Below are 26,768 nucleotides of genomic sequence, written 5' to 3'. Positions count from 1 at the left end.
ACTGGTCAGATATTTTCACATCACAGCCACTACCTGTGGACAGACTCCTTCCACAGCATCGACCACAATGATGCACCCATCGCAGATGCGAACAGCCGTCGACACTTCGGAGGAGAAGTCCACGTGTCCTGGAGAGTCTATCAGGTTAATCAGGTACTCCTCATTACCTGAAATGAAACGTGAGGACAGGCACTGTCAGCCGTGCAGATATACAGTGCTCTTCCTCGGGCATTCCAGAACAAGAAAGCTTCTGGGAATGACTGTAAGGTAAAGAAGGCAAAGGCTCCATCAACAGCTGCCGTTCCAACCTAGGATTCCCACTGATGAAACTACTGATTCCAAATGGCACCTATACAAAGTGTTCAGACTTTATCATTCTAACAGTTACCACTTCCTAAGAGCCTCCTGTGAGCCAGGCACTGTGCTGGGTAAACAATTTTAGTGTGCTAATCACATTATTGAATCCTTACAATAACCCTATTAGATGAATATTACTATACTCACTTTACAGATTAGGAAGTTGAGACTAAAAGGAACCAGCGCCTGAGACGGAAGGCTGTTCAAAGGGGCCCAAACAGGAAATGCCAATGTGAAAAGACACAAAGCAACTGGCCAACTACTTCCCTACACAATTTCAAAGGGCAGGTATGAATCTGCTCAATCAAGACTTAGAGTCAATTCTACAAAAATTTAAGGAGTAGCTACTATGTGCCGAGCAGTGTGCTAAGTATTCTCACATATACAATCTCCTTTAATCCTTACAACAAACAAAAGTATTAAGCTTATCTCCGGGCGACCATGACCCACTAGCCCTATGTCAGTCCCAGGCAAACCAGAACTGGCCATCCCAGTTACAGAGACTTAACATTAAAACAGAAGGAGACCATGCACAAAAACAGTAATCAATCAGAATTCTATACTTATTCCCCATTTGTTGCTAATTTGACACAATTCTCTTTTAAAGGCAAAATAATTATCAGAATGCTCAAACACCTGCATATATACTTTACTTTCCCTTCTTCTCTTCATTCTGCTGCTCAGTTCTGTGGGCGCCAGAACTACCATGAGACTAAACATGACAAGTTACGGGCCACTTAAAGGATTTCCCCCAGTGCAATTTTAACACCTGATGACCTGACTTGTGCCCTAAGCACACGATGACGACAACACAGTGACGACAGCCATGGCTCCCATCTGTGGACTACCCGCTTGTGCCCGGCACTGATCTACGCACTTTACAGACGTTATTTAAACGTCTACCTACAACCACCCTTTGTGGGAGTTACTACCATTTGCCCAATTTTACAGAGCAGAACATGAGAGCACAAAAAGCTACATATCTGCAGGACATCCGGCTAGAACCCAACTCTAAGGTGCACTGACTAAGACCAAACACTGCAAAGTGGCAGAGCGGACGTTCAAACCCACCCAATCCAAAGACACAGCTTTGACCACCATACTCAGGACGGCATGCATTTCACCTCACAGGCCAAGACTCCGCTGGCAGTGACTGCCCAACACTAGGTTAAGGATTTCAATGGGCACTGGGGCCTTGCGAGTAACATATTGTCACGGGATTGCCATGTGTATTCATCCCATATTAACTCCTTAATTTTCAGAAAGGCCTCCATCCCCACAGCTCTGGCCACCTACCAATGACCTCTAGCCAAACATAATAATCCTTTTCAACTCCTAGAAGAGTTACTGTGAAAATGACATCCTTATTTGGGGATAGCAAGCTGTAGACATCAATAAGATTCTTAACCCAATACACAGGCCATGGGACAGAACAAGGACCCAGCCAGGAAATGGAACACTAAGGCTGAGACAGCAAGTTCTTAGGATTCCTGACCTTCATTCTGAAGAAATCCAGTCACCTGTGTGGATGGGGGGGACAGGTGTGACCAGCCAGCTTTTCCATCTGCAAGCCAGCCAGAGGTTCTCACCTGCATCCAAGTCTGAAGAGCCTGACTGACAACAGATTATTTGGAGAGGCAAGAATGCAACTTGTGGAATATAAAGCAAAGACACTGAGGCACACGATTAATACAGGAAAGAAAGGAGGACACGGAAGATTCAGAACTATTTTCCTTTAGAATATCGATTGGCTTACCTTCTGCATAATGCAGGGAAATGGCACTGGATTTCATAGTGATGCCTCGGATCTGTTCATCTTCTCTGCTGTCCATGTACCGTAACTGTGAAAATGCAACATAAGCATCCTTACTTCCCAATGTATTAAAATGTGATGTTAAGATGCGATGGTTTGGACGTTTGTTTTAAATGTTTACCTTTTAAACTAAATGCCCTTCGTATTTTTCTTTAAAGGGAGAGGGGGTTGGAAAATGGAAGTTGTCATGGGAAGGAGAACACAGGCAAACTGAAAGACATGACCGCTTTCCAAATGTATTCAAACACCATATACCCTCCCCAGAGAGTTGCTCATTCAAATGTCAGCCATGAATGATTGGTAGTCCATGAGCAATCACAGAAGGCAGTATTTGGGGAATTTTCTTCCATTCATCAAGAACACAACCATTCTTCTCTGCACAGCCTCTTAACAAAGTCTGAACAGAGGTGCAAACAGAAAGTCTCTAGAAGCAAGAGAAGCCTTCACTTCTTTTCCTAAATTAGATTTTCTAACACAATTTTAAAAAATGATAGGGTAGAAGACATTTCTAACACTGCCAATTACCGGATGGCTTTCATGAAGTGTTAATGCCCACGGATCAGGGCCTGCATCCCATTCTCTGGGCTTTGCAAAATGGTTCATCCACTGGAGATGGCTAACAGTGTCTATCAAGTATAACAGCATACCTTGCCTGCCAGGCGGCTGGAGATGATTCCATTGCTAGATATAAGACAGTCAGCCAAAGTAGTTTTTCCTGTTAAAATAACAGTATTAATTCAAACCTACGTTTTTATTTTTAAATACATTTTACTTTTTATTTTATGCCTCACCCAAGGATATGCTTTTTTCATTGATTCTAGAGAGAGGAGGGAAAGGAAGAGAAAGACAGAGAAAGATCGATGGGTTGTATCCCCTATGTGCCCCAACCGGGGATGGAATCCGAAACCTGGGCACGTGTGCCTTGACTGGAAATCGAACCTACGACCCGTCAGTGCTCCTGATGGCACTCTAACCACTGAGCCACACCACTCGGGGCTCTATTTCTTTTTTTAAAAATGTGGAGGGAGAGGTGTTATATCTCTACAGGTTTAACATCTAACCGTAAGAACTGGCTCAGGAAAAAAAATCAAAAAAACAACACAACAGCCCTGGCCGGTGTGGCTCAATCGTTAGAGCACCAAAGGGTCTCGAGCTTGATTGGGGGAGGGGGGGGTCAAGGGCAAGTACCTAGGTTGCAGGCTCCATCCCTGGCCCTTTGGGGCGTGTGTGAGAGGCAACCAATGGATGTGTCTCTCTCACATCAATGTCTCTGCCGCGCCCCCCCCCCCCCCCCCCCCCCCCCGCGCCCCCACCTCTCTCTGAAAAGCAATGGATCACAAACGGCACCTGGGCTCCGGGGCAAGGCACTCAAATAATTTTTAAAAATAAATGCTGGGAGCTGACAAGACACTCAGGTGCCTCCACCGGGAATGCACCCGATGGACATTTAAAAACAACAACAAACAACACCCCAAACAGCCAACCAGCCTCGCTCAGCAATTGAGCATCCACCTATGAACCAAGAGATGGCGGTTCGGTTCCCGGTCGGGGGCGCAGGCTCCTGGATCCCCAGCAGGGGGCGCCCATCAATAACTCCCATCCTCATTGAAGTTTCTCTCTCCCTCCTTCCCTCCCTCTTATAAAATCAACAAAGACATATTTTAAAAACACATTTATACGCACATTTATAACTTTAAAAAAACAAAACTCAACACACAGAACAGAACTCAAGGCATACACTCCAGAAAGCAAATCGCGCGTCAGCCGCGTTCACTTCTTACGTGCAACCCCCCAGCGCGTCGGACGCAGCCCCGACCGGAAGTAAGCCCGGCGTCCCGTCCCGCCCCGCCCCGCCCGCCCCGGGACGCGGCCCCTCAATGACCCACCGCAAGGCTCTTCAAAACAAAAACAAAAACACAAAAAAACACCAAAAAAACACCAAAACACGCGGTGGGGCCCTTACCGTGGTCGACGTGCGCCAGGACGCAGATGTTCCTGATGTTGGCCGTGCGCTTCTGCAGCTGGACCATCTTCTCCAGGCTGGGGAGCCCCATGGCCGCCTTCTTCCCGGGACGGGACGTTTAAAAAGAAAAAAAAAAGGGTCACAAACGGCACCTGGGCTCCAGGCCGGGCGTTCAAATAATGAGAATAAAAAATAAAATTTAAAAAATGCCGGGAGCCGCCCAGGCGCCCCCCCCCGGGAAGGCCCGCGACGGACGGTTCCCGACGGGACGCGCCCCGGCCTAAGTCCAGCGGGAGCGGCGGCGACACCCCGGCCCCCCCGCTCCCCCTGGAGGGAAAAGCCCCCGCTCGGGGCGCCCGCGGGGCCTGAGGGCAGCGTGCGGGCACCTGCTACTCCCCACGCGCGGCAGGACGTCCCGCGCCCCGTTCCCCGGGGAGGGAAACACCCCGAGTCTGCACGCCGCCTCGCCTCAGCGCCCGGGTCCCCACGCCGCCCCGGGCCCCCACGCGGCTCGGAGCGCGCAGACAGGACCCCGCGCCCCCGCGCCGCCCGCCCGCTCGGACCCCTCACCGGGCTTCTCTCTCACGCGCGCGTCCCGGACACCCAGAGCTCCGCGAGCGCACAACTTTCAGCGCGAGGGGCGGGGCCGGGGACGCACGACCTCTGACCCGCGCGCGCTGACGTCGCACCGGAAGCCGGCGCGGCGTCGGTCTCCCGGGCGTCCGCGTTGCCTAGACGACGGCAGGCGCGGCGGAGCTGGGAAGCGGCGGGTGCGGCGCGCGGCCAGGGACCCCGCGGGCCGGCGGGGAGATGCGGAGCCGGTGCCTGTGCCAGATCTGCACCTGCGGGTGAGCCGGCCGCGGGCGCCGGGGGGCGGGGAGATGCGGAGCCGGTGCCTGTGCCAGATCTGCACCTGCGGGTGAGCCGGCCGCGGGCGCCGGGGGGCGGCGGCTGGGTTTCTGCGCGTTTCTGCGGGGCAGGCGCCGGTCCCGGGGCACAGTCACCCGCCACCCGGCGGGCAGGTGACACGTCAGAGGTGTGGCCCCACGGAGGCGGGTAAAGGGGTGCGATCGGATCCAGCCGCTGGGAGACTGGATGTCCCCCAAAGATTTTTATTTTTTTTTTTTAATATTTTTTTTATTGATTTCAGAGAGAGGAAGGGAGAGGGGGAGAGAAACATCAGTGAGAGTCACTGATGGGCTGCCTCCTGCTGGGGATCGAACCCACAACCCAGCCTGTGCCCTGACCGGGACTCGAACCTGGATCTCGGGGATCCCAGGTCGATGCTCAATCGCTGAGCCACGCAGGCCGGGCAAAGATTTTGTCTAAAGAAAGGTGGAGAAGAGAGACCAGCACAGGAGCGTGCAATCCCGGAGCTTCCTGCTCGTGTTGGGCGTCTCTGCGCCTCCAGCTTTCCACCCAGGCCTTGCCCTGCTCCCTTCCCACCCAGGCAGCGCCCCTTTGGGGTCTGGGCGAGGAAAGGTAGCACTGGCCACCCTGAGACCCAGGATGGGCCTGTGAGTCCTGCCTCACAGGCTTCCGCCCGCCAACCGTCTCCTTGGCAGCTTCACTGTTGACCCAGGGATTAGCTCCACGGTGGCTAAATAAATATTTTACGTCCCTACCTTTGTATCGTAATCCCCTCCAAAGGGAAATCACTTGCGTGCAGATGGGAAGCAGTCATCCCGTGTGCCCCGTCCCCCAGGTCATGGTAAACATCATAAGTGGATGTACATTAAAAGATAAATTAACATGTGGGGTATGAATCCCCAAAGCAGCGATGTGCAAAAATTGGTCAGATTTTTTTTTTTCTAATCTTTGATACCCAACCCAGCACCCTCATTTCCATGCAGCTGTCAGGAAATCCAGTCTAGATGGCTGGAGAGGTCCCCGTTCTTCCAGCCAGTGTACCGGCCAGGGAGCCGAGGCATTGCCAGTGTAGGAGTCTCGCCTGGACTTGGGACACTGGTAATGCTTCCCACTGAATTTCTATTCATTTATTTATTTTTAATATTATTTCAAAGAGAGGAAGGGAGAGGGAGAGGGAAAGACGGAAACATCAATGATGAGAGGGTCACTGATCGGCCGCCTCCTGCACGCCCCCGACTGGGGATGGAGCCAGCAACTCAGGCACGTGCCCTGGCCGGGGATCCAACTGCCCACCTGGTTCACAGGTCTATGCCCAGCCCCTGAGCCACACTGTCAGGCCCACTGAATATTTCTTGCCAAAGTTCTTATGATCCTTCGAGGGCCACCCTCACGTTCAGGTTTTTGTTTGAGGCACAGTTATCTCTGGCAAAGCTGGGAGCATCTTGGGCACAAAGCTAGGAGCCACCACTGTAGGTAGGGTTCTTTTTAGACATCTTTTGGGATCTGGCCACCTCCTGGGACTCTGATGCAGAGTGTGGCAAAGACTTTCTATGAACCTGTCTTGTCCCCCTCAACTTTTACCTCTTTCCTATCTTTGGGGGACATCTTCCCTCTTCCCCTCGGGGCCCTGAGAAACAACTTTTCACCTGTAAGCGGATGCCTGATTTCATGTCTTCCACGGACTGTTTTCTCAAAAGACAGCAAAGTGTGTTGACTTCAGACAGCTTCTATTCTCTGCCCGGCCAACAGAAAATGTGCCTGATGGTGAGGGTCACCCTTCGGTCTGTTTGTGTTTGTGCAGGCGACATCACTGTCCGCATGGAACCACGAGGATTTATGAAGATTCCGGCGTGTACCACCCCACCACCGAATACCTGGAGAAATACCCCATGTACGGCACTGTTCCTCCAGCTCCGAGCCTCAGACCCAAGCAGGAGCTCCGGGCGTGCCATGGCAAAATGGAAGGGACGACAACATTTAAGTAAATATCGGGAAACTCTCCGCTTTACCTATTTTCCTCCCAGCTCCTCTGGTCTTTAATAAAGTTCTTTAACTCTTTTAAGTCGAACCCTTTCGTGGATTCAAGTCGAACGAATCCAAGCAGCAGAAGACTGGCTGAGTCGCAAACCTGAAAAAAAAAAACAAAGATGAGAATTCAGTCTGAACGACAAGCAGTGAAAAGGGAAATGAGACGTTCTACTGATACGTCTTTACTGGCTGCAGTCTCTTGTCCTCGTGTTTTCTGTACTTCAGGCTGCCGGGATGATCTTTGCGAAAGGCAAATCCAATCCTTCCGCCTGCCTGCTTAAAATACTTCCACTTTCCCGTTGTATTTCTTTCTTTTTTTTAGACATATCAGGCTTTTTTTTTTTTTTTTTCAGGTTGCAATTTTTAAAATTGAATTTATAGGATTTAATACACAACAAACTCCTTACCAAAACCCCTTCGTGGCTTGGGCCCTACTTGCTTCTCTAATTACCTCCACTGCAGTGCCCTTTGTACTCTTACGCTTATGGCCCACAGGACGTTTTCCGTTCCTCGATGGTACCAGGCTTACCTTGCCACAGAGCCTCCCAAGGTACTAGTTTACCTGCCTGACAATTTCCCTCTTCCTCAACCTGAACGTCTCAGCTCCGCTGTCACCGTGGGAAGCCTCTGACACCTCACCCAGCCGTCAGGCCAGGTGAAAATCCCCATCAGCTCTCAGAGCATCTTTCTATAATTTATCATGAGTCTCGGTGTTCTGTAAAAACAGAAACTATGTCTATTTTTTTTTTTTAATGTTTTTATTGATTTCAGAGAGAGGAAGAGAGAGGGAGAGAGAGAAACATCAATGATGAGAGTCATGGATCCGCTGCCTCCTGCTCGCCCCCTGCTGGGGATCATGTGCCCTGACCGGGAATCGAACCGCGACCTCCTGGATCCTGGGTGGACGCTCAACCACTGCGCCCGCCAGCTGGGCAACTCTGTCCATTCTTATCTCAGCACTGTTTCCAGAAACCTGGTACAATGCCTACTAGCCCACAATAGGCACTCGATATCTATTCACTGGGTGATTAAAAAAAAAAAAAGGCCCCCTAAGCCTACAGTTTTCATTCGGACTTAAGCTTTTTTGATGTCTCTGTGTGCCTGTCAATACAATGGGTTGATTTTCTCTCTTCTGTCCATGGGCCGCGACATTGAAGGCACAGCCTTAGGCACTGAGTACAGAGGCATCGGTAAGAGGTTCCTGCCCTCAAGGACCTCGGACATCAGATTTCCATAACGGGGGGTCTTAAAAAAAACGCTCTACGAAAACTTCCATTTCCGGCTTTACCAATTTCCATTTCGTTTCCGTCTGCCCTGAGAGTACGACTCTGGACACGTCAACCGTTTCGGGGGCTGCGTCAGCTGAATAAAAGTGCACTTACCCTTCACTGCTTCTTTCCAGAAAGTTGCTTTGGGCTTGGAGGTGTGTTTTCTAACAGCCAGCTAACCTGGCTAGAGAGACCCGGACCCCTAAGCTTTCTCTGTGCCCCCCCTGCCTCCTCACGCCCGCTCGGCGTTCAGCCCGTTTCCCCTCTAGCTGGTGTCTGGGGGCAGCAAAGAACAACTCGCAGGTCTGAAGAGGCCGAGGTACGTGGTTTCTATTGCTATCTATCCACTAAATATTTACTAAGCACTTACTAAGCGTCAGGCAGCTGGGACCCAGGGAAGGGCAAAAACCACACGGGCACCCCCTCTCTGAGCTCGCAGGCGCTGCACCGAGCGGAGGCGGCGATCAAAACCGTCCCTCAGAATAAGCATAACAGTGGTTTACGTTGAGACGTCTGCGTTTGTTACCTGCCGACGGGCAGGCAGGCGGCAGGGCGTCATTAAGAAAGAGCGTCCCGCTGGTCGACTACAGTCTTGAAGTTGGACGAACAAGGATTTTGACAAAGTGGCCCCAGGGGATATGTTTAAACTTCTTTTCAGATCCGTTACATTTTCCACCTGAGACTTCCTTCCAGATCAGGAAAAAATTCAATTACGGGATGAGTTTGCTTATGTAACATCCAGCGGACTCAGGATCCATCGTAACCATGTCCCGAAAACAAAGGTGTCTGGCATATTTATTTCTTGTTTTTGGGATGGGGCACCAAGGAATTCGATTCCTCCTCTGAAAGCAGTTCATCAACCATCACCGCTCTAGGATCGTTGAAAATTCCAATCCCGCCCAGGAAGAATTAGAAACGAGAGGGTCTGCGAGGCCATGCTTCAAATTCGTGTGTTTCAGGTCGGATTTCCGTCCTCATGAAATCGTCCCACAGCCTCGCCACGCCCCGGAAGAGTACGAGCCCAAACCGGGGGAGATGGACCTCGACACTACCTACAAACAGAACTTCGGCTCTTACCAAGTGCAGCCCGTGGCGATAGTCCGGCCTCGGGAGAGACGGCCGGTCAAGAAAGGAAAGCTGGACACCGTGCCGACCTACAAAGGTAAGGCCGCCCCCAAGGGGACGGAGCCCAAACACGGGGACGCGCGTCCGGCTTTGACGTCCAGCATCCAGTCGCCATTCTGGTGTCGCCGAACTCAGTCCTCGCGGCTTAGGAAGAAAGTTTCTCTCTGTGGTCAAAATGATGTTGGATAGTGGGGGGGAAAAAATGACCTGATTGAGAGTTAAGGGACCCGGATCCCGGCCCACAGTCAGCCGCCTGCTTGGTTTTCTCTCTCGATACCCAGAAGCACACAAAGGCTGCCTTCCAACCAGCATCACGTCGCGTCGGGCACAATATGACACCTTTTTTGATGTTGTTAATTGTCACCCAAGGACATTTTTCCCACTGATTTTCAGAGAGAGTGGAAGGGAGGGAGGGGGGGACAGAGACACACACATTGATTAGGTTGCTTTCCACACACGGCCCCGCTTGGGGCTGGGGATCGAACCTGTTTTCCGGTCAATCCTAGATTTTATGATCACTTTAACAATTAACTGAATTACAGCAAAAAATCCCAACCCGGGAACACAACCGTATCTCCTAAAACCATCTTCCCCTGCAACTCACGGGTTTGGCTTCAAAACCCACCAACAGTCAGGCTCCGCGATTCCTTCTTCCCATGGTGGAGTCGGATGAATCTCAAAGGGGGAAGTTACACGAATGAAAGGGGGAGACGGGAAGAGCAAGGGGCGGGTGGGGAGGACAGGACAGGCCTGGTGGAAACCAGAGGAGCGTCCCCTTGATTAGTGTTGAGATTCCCGACGGACATGGACGGGTGCTCGGCAGTGAGAGAACCGGGTCACGATTTTGACAAGAGCGTGGTTTTCTTCAGTATTTAAAAAAGCTCTCTTTCTCTCTTCCCCCCCCCCAAGATGATTACAGAGCTTGGGACATTCAGAAAAGCGAACTTTATAAACCAGAACAAACTTACTACCCCCCTACCGTGAAATTTGGAAACTCAACCACATTCCAAGATGACTACGTTCCTCGGGAAACGCAGCCCAGGCAGAACTTCAAACCCAGCAACGTGGCCAAACGCCCCACGGTCCCTTTCCACGGGGACACGAGCCACCGCCTCGATTACGTGGCTCACCAGCTGGAGCCCAAGTTCGCTCGGCCGAAGGAAGTGTACAGGCCTAGCACCCGGCCCTTCGAGGACCTCACAACCCACCGATGCGCCTTTCGGGGGCTTTTCGGCGAGACCGCAAAAACCTGCCGACCTGCGCACGCCCGGGTGGCCCAGGATGCTCGGTTTGAAGGGAGCACCGAGTTCCGTGAAAGTTTCCAGCCCTGGGAAATCCCGCCCCCCGAAGCCAAGAGCGCGCAGGAGTACGTGCCTCCTGCGGGGGCCATGCAGCTGCACAGCACCAGCCGCCTGGACTACGTTCCCTACCAGGCCCCGCGCGTGGCGCCCGTCAGGCCCGTGTCTCAGAGGAGAAAGGACAAGTTTCCTTTCCGGGGCAGAAGCACCACGCAGGAAGATTTCCCAGCGTGGGAGAGTTCCCGCCGGGGGCCCATCAAAAAGCAGCAGCAGATTCCCAACCCGTCGGGAAAATTCGACGGTCTGAGCACCTTCAGATCGCACTACGTGCCCCACGAGCCGGTCCCCACGCAGAGCTGCAAGCCCTTAAACGCCGCCTTCCAGAGCTCTAGTCCATTCGACGACGTGACCATGTACTCCACCGAGTACACCCCGAAGCAGCAGGAAGTCTGCCCCGCCAGCTACCCTTCCCCCCCGGGTTACGTCTTCGAAACCACCAACTCCCGAGGTCATAAGTTCTTCCGCAAGATCACGCCCGCCGTGGAGGCCTCCTAGCCCGCAAGCCGTCCTGAAGAGGAGGGTGGCTCAGGGGACGCTGGCTCTCCAAGGGCAAAACCAATGGCTTAAAGTAGGAAAAAAAAAAAAAATTATGAGAGAGCTAAATACAAATCATCTTTAAATTTTTTAATCAAGAAAACTGGAAGACGTATCACAGGAAATCAGGATCTCGAAATCCATCTTGCGTTGACACGTCACGAAGACTGCGCTTTCTTTCGTCCGCTTTTCCAAGCCGGATGGCGCTTCCCCGTCGGAGCTACTTTAATCTCCGATGCGCTGTTTAGTTCCATGTCTCCAACCTGCCGCCGCCGATACTTGTGTTTATAATTACACCGGTTACCATTTATCAAGCACCCTAGAACCGCCTACACCGCCACTCAGCCTCTTCCGAGACAGGAGTCTTCATTTCCCTCAGGCATCAGGCATCCGCTGTGTACGGAGTCGAGCTTCGGAGGCCGCCCCCCGCTGCGTTCACATCAGCAAGAGCCACCGTGGTGTGACAAGGAGAGGCCCTGGAGGCTGGGAATCAAGGGATCCGAGTTCAAGTCCCCAGGACATCAGATTCTACCTGTGCCACCCTGGGCAAGCGCCTCGTGTCTCTGAGCCTCGGTGTCTTTCTCTGTAAAATGGCACCTGCCCCGCCTCCCTCGCAAAAATTGTCCGGTGCATCGGATCGCACGATACATCGTCGCCCAGAGAGTCAAAGAGCTGAGCGGATGTCAGGGACTGCTAGTCGGTCACCCCATCTCTTCCTGCGCCTGCTTCTTCCGAATCAGAATAGCCACTTCCCGGCCTGGACAGGGGCCGTAAAACGCCCTGGCTTGTGCCAAGCTTACCAGCAGCGTGATTTCTGAGAAGTCGTCCCTCTGAAGCGCCTGAGAAGTTGTCACGGAGAAGGGAGAGCTTGGGCTGGCGAGGGTAACGGGGTTTGAATGACAGCACTGTTTCCAGGCAGGAGGGAGCACTCGCTAGGGCAGTTTCAGGAATGACGGGCAGCTCTGAAGAAAGCGTCAGGGTCGCCTCCTGGCCCCGATGGCCACGCCCAGTCGCAGCTCAGAACTGGGCTTCGTGTGGCCCATAACTGCACCCTGCTCATCCCAGAAAGAACGCGTTGCCTCTGTTAGTGCTGAAAATGTAACGCATTAAACCCTTAACACCTGTGTGTGTTTTTGATAAACGACTGCATTATGCGAGCATGTGATTTACCCTAAAGTTTAATCTTTTGTAGCTTTCGATTTGGTTCAAACCATGTTACTTCATTGAGAATAAGCCCATTTGGTTAAACCGTTTTTAATTACTTGAAAGTGATTTGTTTTAATTTACTTTTGTACTTACTAATATTGTGTAAGATTTTCTATTTCTCTGCAACACTAATCAAGTATCAATAAAAGGAATGAATTTTTGTGAAGTTGTTTCCGTGCCCAATTTTCCTTGGAAAATAGAGCTTTTACTAAAATCTTATCTAGGCTCACCTGTACATAACTCGATATTCTTACCTTTTTAACAGGAACTATTACAATACACTCAAAATGGAGAGCTGGGGACCACCGCAGCACCTCACCCTGGCCCATTTCCTGGCGCCGGGCACCCAGGTCCCTCTGTGGGTGGTCCCCTCCCTGTGAATCCACGGGGTTTTCCGAGTCAGTGTGCCTTGGACTCAGGACACGAGGATGAAGGGGGAGGTCTCCCCAAAGCCCAGCGCTCAATGTAACAGGTGTGAATACAGGGCTGGAGCAGTAGCTGCGGGACAGGGCAGCCCCTGGGGGCCCAGAGCCGGCTTCCTTACGGGGACAGCGGAGCTGAGCCTATTATTGCTCAGGCCGCTGTAACAAAAGGCCACGGACTGGGTGACGTCCAACGCAGAGACGTCCGGTCTCACAGTTCTGGAGGCGAGGAGTCTGAGATCGGGTGTTCGCAGAGCCGGCTTCCCTCGGGCCGTGAGGGGGAGTCTGTTTCGCTGGCCGTTTGCTCCCTGGCCTGTAGGTGTCCGCCTTTATCTCCGCGTGGTGTTCTCCCGGTACACACTCACCTGCGTCTGAATTTATATAAAAAAAATCAAGTCATATTGGGGTCCACAGACATAGGACCTCACCAGCGTCACCCACCCTAATAACCACACCTCAACTGAATCATCCCCAAAGGCCCCGTTTCCAAATAAGGTCTCATCGTGGGAGTGAGAAAGTTTGGGGGGTGGGGGTGGGACACAATTCAACACCCCGCCCCCAAAGATGGCAAATAAGCACATGACAAGATACTTTTCCTCTCTCTCCCGATGACGCTTTCCACTCCCAGGAACCTATGTGAGCCTTAGTGAAACAGAGAGGAAAAAAAAGCCGTGGCCAGGTAGCTCAGTCGGTTAGAGCATCATCTGGATACACCAAGTTTGCAGGTTCAATCCCTGGCCAGGGCACATACAAAAGGCAACCCATGAGCCCGGCCGGCGTGGCTCAGCAGTTGAGTGTCCACCCATGAACTAAGAGGTTCCGGGTTCGATTCCAATTTCAGGCTCGCTACCCAGTGAGGGGCATGCAGGAGGCAGCTGATCAATGACTCGCTCGTGACTGATGTTTCTCTCTCTCTCTAAAATCCATAAAAAACGTATTTTTTTAAAAATCGACCAAGGAATGTGTAAATGGGTGGAATAACCAACCGATGTTTATCTCTCTCCCCATTGCTCTCCCTTCCCCCCCCCCAAAATAAATATTTTTTTAAAAGGAAGAAAGACAAATGCTCACGTTTGAGGCATCTGAGGTGCACCAGCCACATGGGGTGAACACAGTCTCAACGTCACTGCAAAACGATTGCTTTCGTTTTTCCAATCAGACCTTGGAAACTCCAAGGCCTTTGGCAAATGAAGGGGAATCTCAATTCCGAGACCAGGACTGTTGTCTCTCAGCCTCACCGCTAATCCTGAAGGGCCGGAAGGTGGGGGAAAAGGGGTCACTCACCAATTACTGGTCAACCTCCCGGCTCAGTCCCTGAACCCCTCACACCAGACAACCCCTCACCTGGCTACCACCTGCGGCTCCACCTGTTTCCGGCCGTCTCTTTGGGACTTCGTTCCAACCCTTCTTGCCTTGACAGTCTTTCAACTCCCGATTCACAGGACGTGGACGGTGGGGATGCGGGAGCTGAGAGGAATCTCCGTGTGACCTGCCCTGAATCTTGTCACCCACACTCCGGGGCATCGGACCCATCAAGGTTGGCCCTGGACCCATAGGAGGCAGCCAAGGTGACAAGACCCAAGGCTACCAAAAAAAAAAAAAAACCCAACAAAACCCCGTAACGCAAAAAAGCCACCTGCTTCGATAAGGATGCCGCTAAATAAACAAAGTAAATTTATTTCCGAATTACTTAAGGGTCACGAAAGAGAAAAACGTCAATTTCTGTTGTAGAAACAGTAGTAAAACACAGTACACAGGAACGTCCTTCGGGCGATTACGACAAAAAGTACAGTAACAGCGACTTTACATACAAAGGTGAGTCAATAGGAAATTCTGTTAATAAGAAAAATATATGCCCCTTGTCTTTATTACACACTGTACAAAATAAAATATCGCAGCCTTAAGGCGCCGAAGTATATACAAAGGGTATTTTACAAGTGATCTCTCTCTTAATTTAAGGGCCTTCAGCAATCAAGCCTCGATCGATCGATCAGCAACACACAGGCTGGCGTGTCCTCTGCACGTGCCCCCCTGTGCCCAGACGCCACCCCCGCCCCTTACAGCAGTGCCCACCGTAGTGTCCTCGAGGCTGGAGCGCGACAGGCGACCGGGGGGTTCAGGATCCGGCAGAGGGACCCAGCGGGCGTGTCCACAGACAGAGCCAAATGTGCTGCTCACTCACGAGGGACCCGGGACCACGTCCTGCACAACCCGCCGCGTCGCGGGACTTGGCTGCTGCCAGGCCGCTGGCAACATCAGCATCGGCAGCTGGGATGGCGAACGGGCAGGGACACTTACTGTGGGACGTGGGGCATCTTAAAGCCGTAACCGGTGGGATATCAGGGGAAAGAGCCCCATAAAAATCAGCTTTAGCCCTGGCCGGGTGGCTCAGCTGGTTGGAGTGTGTCCTGTGCATGGAAATGGGTTCGATTTCCAGTCGGGGCACATACCCAGGTTGCGGGTTTGGTCCCCGGTTGGGGTGCGTGCAAAAGGCAACCAAATGTTGTTTCTCTTTCACATTGATGTTCCCGCTCTCTCTCTTTCTCTCTCTCTCTCTAAAAATCAACAAACAAATAAAAAATAAAAATCAGCCTTAGAACTTACAATGTAATGCTAGTTCCCAAATTACTTCAGCAGCAACAGTGGCTCCAAACTCAACATCCAGCCCGGCCGGCCTGGCTCAGCAGCTGAGCGTCGCCCTAGGGACCAGGAGGTCGCGGTTCCGTTTCCAGTTGGGCCACAGGCCCGGCGTGCAGGCTCCTGGATCCCCAGCAGGGGGCGAGCAGGAGGCAGCCGATCCATGACTCTCATCATTGATGTTTCTCTCTCTCTCCCTCTCCCTTCCTCTCTCTGAAATCAACAAAAATATATTAAAAAAAAAAAAATTCAACGTCCACCCTGACACCATCCCTAACACCAGCCTGGGCCTCAATCTAAACTCAACCCAACTCTGACTTAACCTGGCGCGAACCCCAAGTCCCAAAGCCAACTCTAGCCTTAACCCCAACTGAGCTTCCATCCTCACGCAGCCCAACCCCAAAACTAAAACTAACCCTACGCTTGTCCACCGAACCCTAACACCAACCCTCGTCCTAACTCTAACGTCCAGCCAAACCCTAATTCACTTCGGATGTACCAAAAAATCAGCCCAAATTAAAACAAGTATCTACCATAGACCATTTTTCCCAACTATTGTGTTTCCTATTTAGATTACTTTCTTATAATTTTTCCAAAATGAAAAATCCTTAGGGATACCACTTTATGCACAAATTAGGTCTCATAAGGCTTTGACTTTTTTTGACTGTGTGCAAGAAAATAGTGCTCAGGGAAAAATCTCATTCACAGCTCGTAACACGTTGAACATACGTCAAAAATCAGTAGAAAAGGTTAACTTTCCTTTGATTTCCAAGATGCCTCATTGGGTCACCCATCAATCTCCATCACTGTGAAAATGGCAGTGACACTTTCATTTTCGAGATGCCACCCTCCCCCCAAAACCAGGATCCTTGGACCAGTGAGTGTTACAAACCTGGCCAGAGTGACTGTCTCTCTTTCACAGACGAAACTGAAGGATCCATAAAAATGCCGTTAGCGCCAACATGTTACCAACCACTGGCCAGAGCTGCTAAAAATGCAAACGCCTGTCTGGCTGGCATGGCTCAGCGGTTGAGCGTTGACGCCTGAACCAGGCGTCAGGGTTCGATTCCTGGTCAGGGCACATACCCAGGTTTTGGGCTCGATCCCCAGTAGGGGGCGTGCAGGAGGCAGCCGAGCATTGACTCTCATCGTTGATGTTTCTCTCCCTCTCCCTTCCTCTCTCTGAAATCAATAAAACATCTTTAAAAAAATAAGAATAATAATAAAATGCAAATGCCTTATCAACCTGCTGATGCCCTAAAACTGGAGAGAAGAGAAAGCCATCCATCGGTCGCTATGTTTCCCGTCTTCCGGGTGCCCTACGCTGTAGCAGCCCACACATCACAGGGAGCAGCCGCCGAGACACCCACGGTGACCCTGGCGACCGCCTGACCGGAAGGCGCGATGAGGTCCCGAGTGCACGGCACGCCTGCTGGGGCGCTTCGGCTGGTCGGTCCTGGGATATATCACTGACCGAGTCGGAATCACAAACCGGCCATGAGGGGCAAACGATGATAGAAAATTTTACCAGAGGCGACCGTGCATCGGCCTGTGTTGGACGGCAGAACGAGTTTTTTTTTTGAAGAAATACATTTTTGGGGGGAAAAGGGCTTTTCAACTTGTTTTATCTTCACAGCAGCATTGCGACCCCTGCAAAGGTTCATTTTATCCCACGTGGCACGACCGGCAGCACCTCTGTCCGTAGAGGTCCAGCGAACACAAGTCAAGACGCTTTACGAACGTACAGTAGTAAGTTGTGTCTGTGCAGTTTCCTGTAAATGAAACAAAACAACAACAAAAACATACGTATTTAACACGCAGCTCATCAGAGACCTAGTTAAAAGCGCTTTGAGCCCGGCCGGCGTGGCTCAGCGGTGGAGCATCGACCTAGGATCCAGGAGATCGCGGTTCGATTCCCGGTCGGGGCACATGCCCCGGTTGCAGGCTCCTCGATCCCCAGTAGGGGGCGAGCAGGAGGCGGCCGATCAATGACTCTCATCACTGACGTTTCTCTCTCTCCCTCCCTCTCTCTGGAATCAATAAAAGCATATTAAAAAAAACCACAACTGTTTGATTTTATCAAAAGCATAAATCGAGATCACAGAGTAAAGAAAACCAGGCTCTGGTTCGGGGCCGATGCTTTGCGCTGGTCGGAAGCACACTGTTCCCCAGGGACCTCACAGCCCTTCTGGCCCAGGCTGCCCCCTCAGTGCCCAGAGCAGCAATGCTTAGCTTCGGCAGGGTCATGGACCCCTTGCAAACCTGATAAAAGCTACAGACCTTCCCCCAAGAAAAATACATACACGATTAAAATTTTCCATATAATTTCGGGACACTTGCTACCTGTTCAATCCCGTCCACGAATCCCTAAGAGATGACACTACCAGGCACAGGGGAGTCCGTGCAGAGGCTGCCCCGGCTTGTTAGAAGGTGGTCACCAGTGCCCCAGACGCCTACTCGCCCGACTGTTGCGTCTCTAAAGAACCCTGAGTTGCACCCACATCAGAGCAGCTCATCTCCTGATGGGCCCCAGATACCACATCCGCTCCGACTGAGCCCTCAGACACGGCACTGACAAGGCCAGCACCACGACAGTCCGGTCTGGTCTGAGTGAGGTTTTGGGGGTGGCTGGGATACCTGGGAGGAGTACGTGTGGTCACAGGAAGGCCCAACACAGTGCTGCCAGGAAGCTGGTTTCTCCCGCTGCAGGCAGTGCTTCTGGGCCACCGGGGCGCAGCTCCTCGCGTGGACACAGTCCACCTTCCGGGACTGGAAGCCCCGGCCGCAGGCCGCCGTGCAGGGCCGCCACGGGCCGGCCCGCCAGCACGCGTCGCAGGCCCCCGACGAGCAGTTGCTCCCAGAGGTGGACCTGAAGTGGAAATAAACAAAAATAACGGAAAGTGGGGAAAGGGGGCGTCACTCCCGGCTGGCATCAAGCCTCTCGCCATACGACGTTTTCAACGTATTCCAGGTTTGACGATCAGGACACAAGGTATCGGGAAACGGGTTTGCGTTTGCTCAGGGTTGACTGTTAGGCAAAGTGGCAGGGCGACCGTGACCGTAACGGGGGCAGCGGGTGGCCTGTTCCCGCTGACTTTCAACACCCAGTCACCCTCACTCCCAGACTCCTGGATAGGGAGCTATTTGGACCTCCTGTGCTATTAAAAAAGTCTCCCCCCCGGCCGGCGTGGCTCAGAGGTTCAGCGTCAACCTGGGATCCAGGAGGTCAGGGTTCGATTCCCGGTCAGGGCACAGGCCTGGGGTGCGGGCTCCTCGATCCCCAGCAGGGGGCGAGCAGGAGGCAGCCGATCCATGACTCTCATCACTGATGTTTCTCTCTCCCTCCCTCTCCCTTCCTCTCTCTGAAATCAATAAAAAAAACACATTAAAAAAAAAGAATTATCAGCCCTTGTGCATACACGTTCCAGATGCTTACTGAGGCTTTTTTTTTTAATAGCAAAAAAATTCCAAACCATCAAGTGTCCACAGCACTGAAACGAAGTGATTATCGAGGACAATTTGAAAGAATATTCTGAACCTTAATGCGTTACGATGGGGGAAAAAATTGTCTATAACGCATAAGCAGAAAAGGCAAAGTTTCCGGAAAAATACACCCGGTATGTTCGAAAGAAAGCTCAGCCCACGTGTGGGTTTCGCTGCAAATCCGTCTCGGGGGACGCAACAGAAAACACACATCAGTCCACGTGGCAGACATCAGTCTGCGCGTGGCCTCTACGCGGGAAAAGCGGGAAGCGGGCTTGTCTGCCGAGAGCGAAGGCGGCCGTGCCACACGTTGTCCCTTCGGGGAGACAGGCTCCGGCCTGACCTGGGTTGTGAAGGAGGAACCGAGAGCGACATCCCGAGCGTCTCGTACGACCCGGGCTACCTGAGCTCACTGATCAAAACGTCCCAACCGTCAACTACACGTAATTCCCCACGTTGCAGAACAGGAGGTAGGGAGCCCGAGGTCAGGCGATAAGAGGAAGAACTGTGGCCCTGACCGGGGGGCTCAGCTGGTGGGAGTGTCACCCCGTATACACCAAAAGGTGGCGAGTTCGAGTCCCGGTCGGGGCACATACCCAGGCTGCAGGTTTGATCCCCGGTTGGGGCGCGTGTGGGAGGCAGCCAACTGCTGTTACTCTCTCACATCGATGTTTCTCTCTCCCCCTTCTGCTCTCTCTAAAACAAAAAAAACATATCAACTTAAAAGAAATAAATTAAATAAATAAAATCTCTCAACTGCCCCCGTCGTGAGCCCTCTCAGCTCTCTCCCCACGTCCCGCTGGCTCGGAGACGGAGGTGACACCAGACACAAGGAGCCTGGGTCTCGCGGTGACTTCACGGAGCAAAGCTCTGACCACCGACCGGCTGAGACTTTTATACCAGAGAAAAGCAAACTCCTATCTTATTTAAGCCCCTTGACGGGGTAAGTTTTTTATTTTCTGCTAAACCACCCCACCGATACCCTCATCAAACCCATTTCTAAAGAGGAATCAAGCTGTTCGTGGAAAACGCGAGAAGATTGAATCTGTCAGCCTGAGTGAAACATCACTAGGCTTGACCAACTTTGTATATATTGAGTAAAAAAATATCCGTCTATTCTCAATGCTCCTCTGTTTTTTCTCTCTGGGGTGTCTCTCTCTGTATGTTTCACATCCACGCGGTAATTATCAACGGGACGCATTCACTCCCATTTCGGTATAACGCACACTACTGAGGACGGGGCTACGAGAAACCAGTTTGCTGGGAGCTGTCAGTTAGGAGAGGCTGTCGCCGGCGGGGACTGAGGCGGGAGGGCGTGCGCGGCCCGCGGTGGGGCCGGTACCTGCTGCTCCGGTCCTCGCAGTCGCCTGAGCCGGAGCTGCTGTGCGGACAGATGACGGGCTGCTGCTGCGTCCTCACGGGGCGGCCCGCGCAGCGTCCGGGACACTGGAACGAAGCACAGAGCAGGGGCCCAGCCCGGTGAGCTCACGCCTGCCGTCCGCAGGCCGGGACGAGGGGTCTCGGCCCAACCGCCCCGACAGCGCCTGATCTCGGGCTTTCCAGCCTCCAGAACCGCTGAGAAAAGAAACGTCTGCCGCCGCCCGGCCGGCGCGGCTCAGAGGCTGAGCATCGATCGATGAACCAGGAGGTCGCGGTTCGATTCCCGCTCAGGGCACAGGCCCGGGATGCGGGATCGACGCCCAGCAGGGCGCGAGCAGGAGGCGGCCGATCCGTGACTCTCATCGTCGATGTTTCTCTCTCTCCCTCTCCCTTCCTCTCTCTGAGATCAATAAAAACATATTCAACAAAAAAAAAAACCCCAACAACATGACAACCACGAGCTCTGTGAGCCTTACCTGGCCCCCTGGCTCCACGACGCACAGGTGGCCGGAGCACGGTGTCCTTCCGGGAGGCCTGCCTGTGGGGTCACACGCTCCCGCGGGCATCACCCACACGGCGCCGCCGGCTTTTGTGCGTTTACACGTCACCCGCCGGACGCGGAATCCCTTGCCGCAGGACACAGAGCACTCGGACCACGGGCTCGCGAACCACCTAGGGACAGAAGCCGCAGGAGCTCAGTGAGGGCCGGTACGTCAGGCCAGCGTCTCAGCGCAGGGAGTGACGGAGTCAGGGGGGAGAACGGCTCATCTCATCCGAGAAACAACAACAAGGACCAGTGTCGACGGAGATCAGACTGCCAGGCTGGAAGAGAGAAGGGATGAGACGGAACGACAGCCCCGGCCCAAGCACGGAGGGGCCTCGAGTCCTTCCCTTACTTACTTACCAGGCAGCAGATATTTACTGAGCACCTACTATGTGCTGGGCACTATTTCAGACATGGGGCAGGGGGCACAGAATCATGACGAAATGGTGCATTAAAAGATGATTCTGCTCAGAGTGGAAAAAGCTCTCTAGGGAGGGAGGCTCCTGGAATGGCCCCCGTGAGCAGGATGATGGCGTGGACCCCGGGGTTACTGTGGAAACAGACGAGAGTGGATGGACAGACGGGAGAGAGAGAGGGGAGTCTAGGAGGCACTGGGGACGGATCAGGTGTGGGGGCGAGCATTAGACTGAACTGTGCTGTTTTCCTTTTTTAAAATATGTTTTTATTGATTTCAGAGAGAGGGAGGGAGAGGGAGAGAGAGAAACATCAATGGTGAGAGTCATTGATTAGCTGCCTCCTGCTCGCCCCCTGCTGGGGATCGAGGACCCTGCACCCCGGGCATGTGCCCTGACTGGGAATGGAACCCCGACCTCCTGGATCCTAGGTCGACGCTCAACCTCTGAGCTAAATGGGCCGGGAAGGGTGCTTTTTAAAAACAAGCCAAAACCTGGTACTGATGAGACCAGAATCGTGGCCACACATACCTCGAGGGGCAGTCCCGGCTGGGACAGGGCTGCGACCCGGCCAGCGGCTTCTGCAGGTGACCGCACAGGGCCTCACTCACTTCCTGCCCGTCGGCCATCACACACTGGGCTCTCTGGACGCGGGTTCCCGGGCGGCCACAGGTGACAGGACACGATGTCCAGTTGCCAAGCTTCCAAAAAGGCTCTGCAGGAAGGAGAGGCAATGTCACAACAGCGCCGAATGAGAAACGATCCCGGGCTGGACAGGACGGGACGTGGCCCAGGACCACCGCAAGGTGTTATCTCCTGAGCCGCCTTCTGTTTCTCCGAGTAGCACAGAGAGAGAGAAAGCAATCTCGGAGCGCAAGGGGGGTCCTTTAAATCTCATTTCCCCTCAACGAACTCACTGCAACAACTGGAGGGAATGGTGGCCAGAGAGGGGCCCTCGGACCACAGCCTGGGAGGGGGGCTACTGTGGGCCAGCTGGGTCTGCCAGAAACACCCCAGCCAGAGGGGGGGAGGTGCGCGGGAGCCTCCGCAGTGAGGACAGGAGAGGGTGGCCTCTCAGGGGAGCTCCAAAGAGCATCAGGCTGAGAAACAAAAGATGACTTAGTGGGAAGGTTAAAGAGGCATTTCCATCCCGCTCTGTTTATATACATGTGTGTGTATACATATATATGTTTTTATTGATTTCAGAGAAAGGAAGGGAGAGGGAGAGAGAGAGAAACATCAATGATGAGAGTCATTGATCAGCTGCCTCCTGCTCGCCCCCTGCTGGGGATCGAGGAGCCTGCAACCGGGGCCTGTGCCCTGACCGGGAATCGAACCAGCGACCTCTTGGTTCATGGGTTGACACTCAACCACTGAGCCACACCGGCTGGGCAGAGTGAATTTAAAAAAAAATGTTTCCATATGTGAAAGGTACATGTTGAACCACAGAAGACAGAGGGGCTGAGCAGGGGAGAGGGGAGAGGGAGCAATGCCGGGACTCCCCGGCGAGGGGGGAGTCGGGGTCAGGTGTTGAGGCCGAACAGGAAAGGCTCTTGATCCAGGGCAGGACGTTCATATCCCAGGGTGGGTCCTTAGGCCGAAAGTCACAACCGTCTAAGAGAAGAGCAGCTCTGAGCTAATGGTTCAAACCATCTCCTGCCCTTGTTTACTCCTTGGCTCCAGAACCAACAAAGCGGGTCCTACATCGGACGGGAAGCCCGTGAGCTGGACAACCCTGAGCTGGACACCTACCCAGCAGGCGCAATACAGAGGCTGCCGCTGCGTTTCCCAGAGCGTTGGTGGCTCTGCAGACATAGGTTCCTTCATTGTCCAGGGAAACGTTCCGCAGCCACAGGGACCCGTTGAGAAGCACGGAGACGCTGTCGCTCAGGGGCCCTCCTCTCTTCGCCCACCTCACCGTGGGCCGGGGGACACCTGTGGAATGGAAACGAAGATGACGCCAAAGGCAGATTCCTTTAAGAACAAGGCTCGTGCCCTGGAAGGTTTGCTCAGTGGTTAGAGCATCGGCCTCCACACTGAAGGGTCCCGGGTTTGATTCCAGCCAAGGGCACGTACCTCGGTTGCAGGCTTGATCCCCGGCCCTGGTCGGGGCGCTTGCGAGAGGCAACCAATGGATGTGTCTCTTGCACATCAATGTTTCTCTCTCTCCCTCCCTCCCTCTCTTCCTCCCACTCTCTCTGAAAAGCAATGGAAGAAATATCCTCGGGTGTGAATTAGAAAAAAAAAAAAAAACTAGACTGGGCTTAGCGAATGGATGGATGGAATTTCCAACCACGGATGATTGATCGTTTGACCGGACGTAGGGCTCAGACAGGAGATTACCGGGAAGGTTTTAGTACAAGAGGTAGAAGTTGGGGGTACAGGGGGTGGGGGCTGTAGCCTTTTTGAGTGGGAGAAGAGATTTTAAATATGGTTAAAACATAATTTTAGCTCTTTCAAGGGTTTTGTATGGTTTAAAAAAAAAAAAGATCAACATAGTAGAGGGGATGCATTTCAAAAACCACAGGTCGAGAAAATAAATGAGCTTTCATCTAGAATTGGGTTGAAAGCACCAATGTGCGCAGTTCATAACGCAGGAGTAAGCCGACTGTTCTCAGGTTTTCTTTTTAAACGATTCTGAGGGTTACACGCAAAACGCTGTGGGTGAGCGTATTTTTTCTGGAGAGACGGTTCTTTTGGGGGGAGGCGGTGGTCAAAGGGATTTGTGACAAAGATGTCAAATCACTAGCACCAAACTCCACGCTACACGATGTAAACCAATATCCTTTCGGGGGGGAAAAGCAACCACCTGAGAGATGAGGCTGCGTTCAGGAATTTAACCACATCACCTTGCTGCACCACAAAAATGCTCTCCAGACCCTCCCCGGCAAGCGGAGCTATTAAACCCGGGAGGGAAGGCTAATAATTCAGTTCGACCCGACAAGAACGCTTCAGAGCAAAGGCGGAGACCGGCCGCACCTCCCATAAGCTCAAGAACAGGACAGACAGAAAGCGCCGAACACACACAACGGGGACTTTCGGGATAGATCGCGGTCTTACTAGGCACTGAGGCGAGGGGGGAAAACGCAAGGACATTTACTGGTCCTCAGACGAAACTTCCCTTTTCCGCCAGCAGGTGGCAGAAGGGGTGCAGGTAAAACTCTTTTCCCTCGGTCGTCCCACATTAGGAAGAAATGTGCTTTTTTAAGAGCAAGACAATTAACTCTCGAGACTTAGGAACGTTTAACGCTTAGAAATAGATTTTCACATCCTAACTGATACCATCTCGGCGACCAGAGACAACGGTCCCTATTCATCTCTATACCACATGCGGGCTCGGGTTCGAGTCCCAGTCAAGGGCACGTAGGTGGGTGGCAGGATCCCCGCCCGGGTCAGGGGAGTATGGGAGGCGACCAATCAGCGTGTGTCTCCTACGTCGATGTTTTTTTTCTCTCTCTCTCTCCCCCTCCCTCCCTTTCTTCCACTCTTTCTAAAAAAAAAAAAATCATCACCGATGGAAAAAATATCCTCAGGTGAAGATCAACAGCAACAAAAATCTCCATGAAAAGCTAAGTGAGCTGTGACTTCCGGCCACGAGGAAACACAGTAAGTTCACTACAGGTTTAAAACAACCCAGAACTCAGAGGCGGACTTATTTCGAAAAGGAAAGGGCTCCTGATGTGTTTGTTCCTGGGTTCCCATCCGTAGGGGATGCCTGCTTGGTTTAAAAAATAAAAATAAAATAAATAAAAAATGGGACCATTTCTACTAAGAGCTGAACGCAGAGGGAAGAGGGAGGCTGGAGCCGCAGCTCAGGGCCGAGGGGCCGCGGGAGCCGGGGAGGGGACAGCGGGGGCCCACACACTGGCTGCTGGAGGCGTCACTCACAAAAACAGTTTCCACTCAACCCCGGCCCTGACTTACCGCAGCAAAGAGCACCCCACGGCCCTCCCGATGGCTTGCCCCCCGCCCCCCCGAAAGCCTGGTTTTAAACTGTCGCGGAAGTTAAGAAATTTAGAAATAAAGTCAAGAGTTGAGGTTTCTCGTGACGGAAGTCAGATCTGTTTTGCAGGATCCTCTGCAGGTGGAGGGCTGCAGGGACTCCAGGCCTCTGCGGCTTGGCAGCCGCAACGTTCCGCCCCGCCTCCCTCCTCGCCGCGGCCAGAGAACGCCGGCCGGCCCGTTCGGTAATGGGAGGCGCATTTTTCTGCCAGAAAACTCACATATTTGTGGGTGGAGTCAGTTGGGAGGCCGGAGGGATTTTTAAATATTTTTTTTATTTTTTATTTTTTTATTTTTTTCAAACTCCTGCGTAGGCCAAACACTGCAGGGACTTCCAAGGGGTAGAAAAATGAAACCTTGGGGGTTAGCGAATTTCCACTGTTTGTGGAGCCAGAGGTCCAGCTCTGGAAACAGGGGAAGCAACTGGCCGCTGGGACGGGGCGGGGGGAGGGGGGGAGCCTGAAAACTAGATGGATGGACGCGCCCTAGGAGCCTTTTGCTACCTGCATTACCTGCACCTGCACCGTGTGACCAAGAAAAGCAATGCCGGTGCCTCCAGTTTGGGGCTCTCTGGGTCACAGCCCAGGCAAGACTCACCTGTGTGGCCCCACTAGGACTCGGGGGCCAGGGAGATACAGCTGTGCAGAGAGTCACGTCAATGCTCAGCAGCTCAAGGGCACACGAAGGGCCACCTTTAAAGAGGACCTTTGCCCTGGCCGGTGCGGCTACGTGGTTAGAGCGTCAGCCTGCAGACTGAAGGGTCCCGGGTTCGATTCGGGCCAAGGGCACGTACCTTGGGTGGCGGAGGGACACACTTACCTCTTGCGGGACACTGGATGGTCACACTGGCTCCCAGGGCTACCTCCACAGTGCTTCCAACCACGACGGACAGAGGGCCGTGCTCCGGTCCGGTAATATTTCTTTCCGTGAACAAGATGACAGGCGCCTCTTAATTCAAAGGGAAAGGAAACTACGTTAGGTCCAGGCTCCGGCTCTTCGGTAGGCTTCGCGGCACGGGGCAGGCCGCGCTGAGCCCTCTGACAGCAGCTTTCAACGAGGGGAGTTACCTGCGAACAGCACAGGAGAACTCTCGGCGTCGGAACCGAGGTGATTGGCCACGGAGCATCCATACAGCCCCTGATCTTTCTTCGTGGGTTTCCGTATCTGCAACTTCCCCGCCCCAGACAAAATTATCCTGGAGAACAGTGAGAAAGAGGCCGGAGTCACAGCCGGACCCACGTGGCTCGGCCGTTGAACGTTGACTCGTGAACCAGGAGATCGCGGTTCGATTCCCCGGCCGGGGCACAGGCTCGGGTTTCGGGCTCAATCCCCCCAGCAGGGGGCGAGCAGGAGGCAGCCGGTCAA

The 26,768-nt window shown here is 53.0% G+C and overlaps 3 protein-coding genes across 3 annotated transcripts in view; 1 reads left to right on the top strand and 2 right to left on the bottom strand.

The window, feature by feature from the left end:
• The window catches only part of EFL1 (elongation factor like GTPase 1), a 49,097-nt gene extending 44,683 nt beyond the window's left edge, over positions 1 to 4,414 (bottom strand). The window contains exons 1-4 of the mRNA XM_016215679.2: positions 4,134 to 4,414; positions 2,818 to 2,885; positions 2,114 to 2,198; positions 34 to 167 (exon numbers count right to left, since the gene is read on the bottom strand). Coding sequence (XP_016071165.2) covers positions 34 to 167; positions 2,114 to 2,198; positions 2,818 to 2,885; positions 4,134 to 4,224 — 378 coding nt within the window. The 5' untranslated portion in view covers positions 4,225 to 4,414. The remainder of the gene's footprint in view (positions 1 to 33; positions 168 to 2,113; positions 2,199 to 2,817; positions 2,886 to 4,133) is intronic.
• A 600-nt stretch (positions 4,415 to 5,014) lies between these two features.
• Positions 5,015 to 11,322, top strand: SAXO2 (stabilizer of axonemal microtubules 2). The gene is made up of 4 exons (XM_087829226.1): positions 5,015 to 5,052; positions 6,805 to 6,984; positions 9,259 to 9,461; positions 10,334 to 11,322. Exons 1-4 carry the CDS (start codon positions 5,015 to 5,017, stop codon positions 11,275 to 11,277), a joined length of 1,365 nt encoding a protein of 454 aa, XP_087685352.1. The 3' UTR covers positions 11,278 to 11,322.
• A 5,055-nt stretch (positions 11,323 to 16,377) lies between these two features.
• Positions 16,378 to 26,768, bottom strand: part of ADAMTSL3 (ADAMTS like 3) — a 63,444-nt gene continuing 53,053 nt past the window's right edge. The window contains exons 21-28 of the mRNA XM_087829243.1: positions 26,471 to 26,598; positions 26,223 to 26,351; positions 23,154 to 23,336; positions 21,933 to 22,116; positions 20,921 to 21,116; positions 20,407 to 20,510; positions 18,236 to 18,450; positions 16,378 to 17,353 (exon numbers count right to left, since the gene is read on the bottom strand). Of these exons, the coding sequence (XP_087685369.1) occupies positions 17,247 to 17,353; positions 18,236 to 18,450; positions 20,407 to 20,510; positions 20,921 to 21,116; positions 21,933 to 22,116; positions 23,154 to 23,336; positions 26,223 to 26,351; positions 26,471 to 26,598 (1,246 nt within the window). The 3' untranslated portion in view covers positions 16,378 to 17,246. The remainder of the gene's footprint in view (positions 17,354 to 18,235; positions 18,451 to 20,406; positions 20,511 to 20,920; positions 21,117 to 21,932; positions 22,117 to 23,153; positions 23,337 to 26,222; positions 26,352 to 26,470; positions 26,599 to 26,768) is intronic.

This window comes from Miniopterus natalensis, chromosome 22, assembly GCF_054644295.1.
Source record: "Miniopterus natalensis isolate mMinNat1 chromosome 22, mMinNat1.hap1, whole genome shotgun sequence".
Classification (NCBI taxonomy): domain Eukaryota; kingdom Metazoa; phylum Chordata; class Mammalia; order Chiroptera; family Miniopteridae; genus Miniopterus; species Miniopterus natalensis.
The sequence above is the reverse complement of the archived record's forward strand: the minus strand, read 5'-3'. Positions and strand labels throughout refer to the sequence as shown.

Excerpts from the sequence above, each read along its gene's own strand:
- SAXO2 (XM_087829226.1), top strand. The coding sequence starts at position 5,015 with ATGCGGAGCCGGTGCCTGTGCCAGATCTGCACCTGCGG. Across the intron at positions 5,053-6,804 it reads TGCCAGATCTGCACCTGCGG|GCGACATCACTGTCCGCATG; the intron begins GTGAGCCGGCCG and ends GTGTTTGTGCAG. Across the intron at positions 9,462-10,333 it reads CACCGTGCCGACCTACAAAG|ATGATTACAGAGCTTGGGAC; the intron begins GTAAGGCCGCCC and ends CCCCCCCCCAAG.